This window comes from Acanthisitta chloris, unplaced genomic scaffold, assembly GCF_000695815.1.
Source record: "Acanthisitta chloris isolate BGI_N310 unplaced genomic scaffold, ASM69581v1 scaffold10390, whole genome shotgun sequence".
Taxonomy (NCBI): Eukaryota; Metazoa; Chordata; class Aves; order Passeriformes; family Acanthisittidae; genus Acanthisitta; species Acanthisitta chloris.
The window spans coordinates 1-2,542 of record NW_008653331.1 but is presented as its reverse complement, the minus strand read 5'-3'; the positions used below and the strand labels follow the sequence as shown (position 1 = coordinate 2,542).

The following is a 2,542-nucleotide window of genomic DNA, read 5'->3' as shown; positions in this document are numbered from 1 at the left end:
CCATCCCGTCCTTGTCCCTTACCCCCACCCCAGCTTGTCCTTTCCATAGCCCCATGCTTGTCCCTTATCCCCATCCCCTGTTCACTTATCCCCCTCCTCAGACCCATCCCACCCCCACAAAAGGAGGAATGGGGACAGCTGCAGCACTGGGAGCCACATCCCTGTGCTGAGTGTCACCTTTTCCCATGTCACAGGTGGCCTTTCCCCCTCCTGATCCCCCGCCCGGATGATCCATGGGAGAGATGATCCATCCCGGCCTGCCTCATCCCTGGAGCCCCGAGGGATCCCTCCGCGCATCCCTGGAGGAGTGGAGCCTCCCCGCCGCGCTCCCTGTCCCCTCCCAGCGCCAAGGTCCCCTCGCTCCGCCTCCTCCTCCGCGTGGCTGACGGTGGGTGGCCGCGGTGACAAGCAGCCCCTCCGCGGTGGCACGGAGCGGCCGGAGGGGCCGTGTCCCCTGCCCTGGGGACACACAGGGCTCTGCCTTGCCGGGGTGGCCGGAGAAGCCTCTCCCTGTGCTCGGAGCTCCTTGGATGTGCAGTCACCCACGCCGGAGCCTTCCTCCTCAATAAAGAGCTCCCCCACACTATGTCTTATGGCTCAAACCCTAATCCAGGGATCCCTCAGGATGCTTCCAGTTCCAAACCCACTCCAGGAGAAAGAGCTCATCCATCCTCTGCCTCAAGCCCTAATCCACTTATCTCCCAGGATGTTCCCAACTCCAAAAATCCACTTCAGGATGGAGCTTACCCTCACTCTGCCTCATGCCTCAAACCCTGGTCCATACACATATATCCCTCCCAGGATGCTCCCAGCTCCCAAACACACTCCACAACAAAGAGCTCATCCACACTCTGCCTTGTAGCCCAAACCCTGATCCACATACCCCCAGGATACTCCCAGCTCTGTGGTTCCAGCTCCATAACTCCAGGATAAAGAGCTCATTCACAGTCTTGTGGCTCAAATCCTAATCCAGGGATTCCTCAGGATGTTTCCAGTTCCAAACCTGCTTCAGGATAAAGAGGTCATCCACCCTCTGCCTCAAACCCTGATCCATGTATGCGCTCGGGATGCTCCCAGCTCTGTATTTCCAGCTCCAAAACACACTCTAGGATAAAGAGCTCATCCACACTCTGCCTCATGGCTCAAACCCTAATACATTTATTCCTCCAGGATACTCCAGCTCCATGTCTCTAGCTCCCAATCCCACGTGAGGATAAAGCTCACTCACTCTGCCTTGTGCCTCAATCCCTGACCCATGTATCCCCCAGGATACTCTGAGCCCCACATTCCCAGCTCCAAACCCCACTCTGGGACCTTGTGGGAAGCTTTAATTCCAAGAGAATTCCTTACACTCTGTGCTTCAGGAAAAACTTGCCCCAATATTTCCCCTTATGCCGCAGGTCATAGGGACTCAGGTACTTCCTCATCCCCAACATGTTGGAGGTAACCACACGCTCAAAAGTCCAAGGATTCTGGTTGTTGAGCCTCTTTTCCTCCTCTTCCCGACGCATCTCTTGGAGACTCTCCCGGCTGACAGGAATGGCGGGAAAGGGCAGTTTTTCGGCCACCCGAGCCAGGAAAGGTCTCACCTCCCCGAACTGGCAGCATCCCCCGACCTCCACCACCAGCCTCCCACTCTTCACTGGTGTCACATAGTGGTCGATGGGCCCTTTCCCGCCTCCCATCCGGTGTCCCAAGCTTTTCCGGGTCACCGGCTTGGACGGGGCGGGAACGCGCCACACGGCAAACATGGATTTGGGATCAATGCTGCGGCCAATGGTCAGGCGGATCATCTCCAGGTGGCCCCAGTGCAGGTAGCCCCCGCCCAAAGCCTGGAGAAGGACAGGAGAGGGATTTCAGGGATACAGGGAGAGGGATGGAGCACGCTGTGTCCTGCTTGGAGGAAGCAGATACATCCCAGTGCTTCCCACTCAGCTGCACTGAGCCTCAAAGCTCCAATTCCCACTTACCTTCTGTGTTCCACTCGCTGGGAACACAGGGATATTCCCAACGGAAGCAGCTCAGCCATTCCAGCTTCCCAAAGCCAGTTTGGCAGCAGCTGGATACTGCTTGGTTTGACAGATCTCAGCACTGGCCGAGTCTCCACTATCCACTCCAAACTCCCTCCAGGATTCCCCCTGGACACCCTCTCAGCTCCAATTGAAAGGCAGCGCTGCTTCCCACTCACCAGGATCCCATACTGCCCCTGGATGAAGTCCGTAGCTTCCCGGGATGGCCCGCGGATATCACGGAGCCGTCGCGGCTCCCGACGGACCTTGGGCACCGATGGGACCTTGTCTAAAAACTTCAACTTCGCCTTCTCCGGGAAGATGATTCCTGCCGGGAGACACCTGGATGAGGCTCATCCGCCCCAGGAGAAAAAAAAAAAGGTGGAAATAGCTCCGGTTCTGCCCTGGGATATTCCCTCACCTCTGTAATCCGGGGGAGGCACCAACTTCTTCAGCCCCGCGCGGGGGACGGCGACGCCGCCGGGACCTGCGGAACAGAGCGGGGAATCACGGCGGGGCCCGATACGACGGCT

General features: G+C 58.0%; 1 protein-coding gene across 1 annotated transcript; it reads right to left on the bottom strand.

Annotated features, from left to right (window-relative positions):
* Window positions 1-1,346: 1,346 nt before the first annotated feature.
* MRPL16 (mitochondrial ribosomal protein L16) lies at window positions 1,347-2,496 on the bottom strand (the record flags this gene model as incomplete). The annotated part of the gene is made up of 3 exons (XM_009080566.1): window positions 1,347-1,832; window positions 2,189-2,337; window positions 2,431-2,496. Coding segments are annotated over 3 exons (701 nt in total), but the record flags the coding sequence as incomplete, so codon positions are not given.
* Window positions 2,497-2,542: the final 46 nt, after the last annotated feature.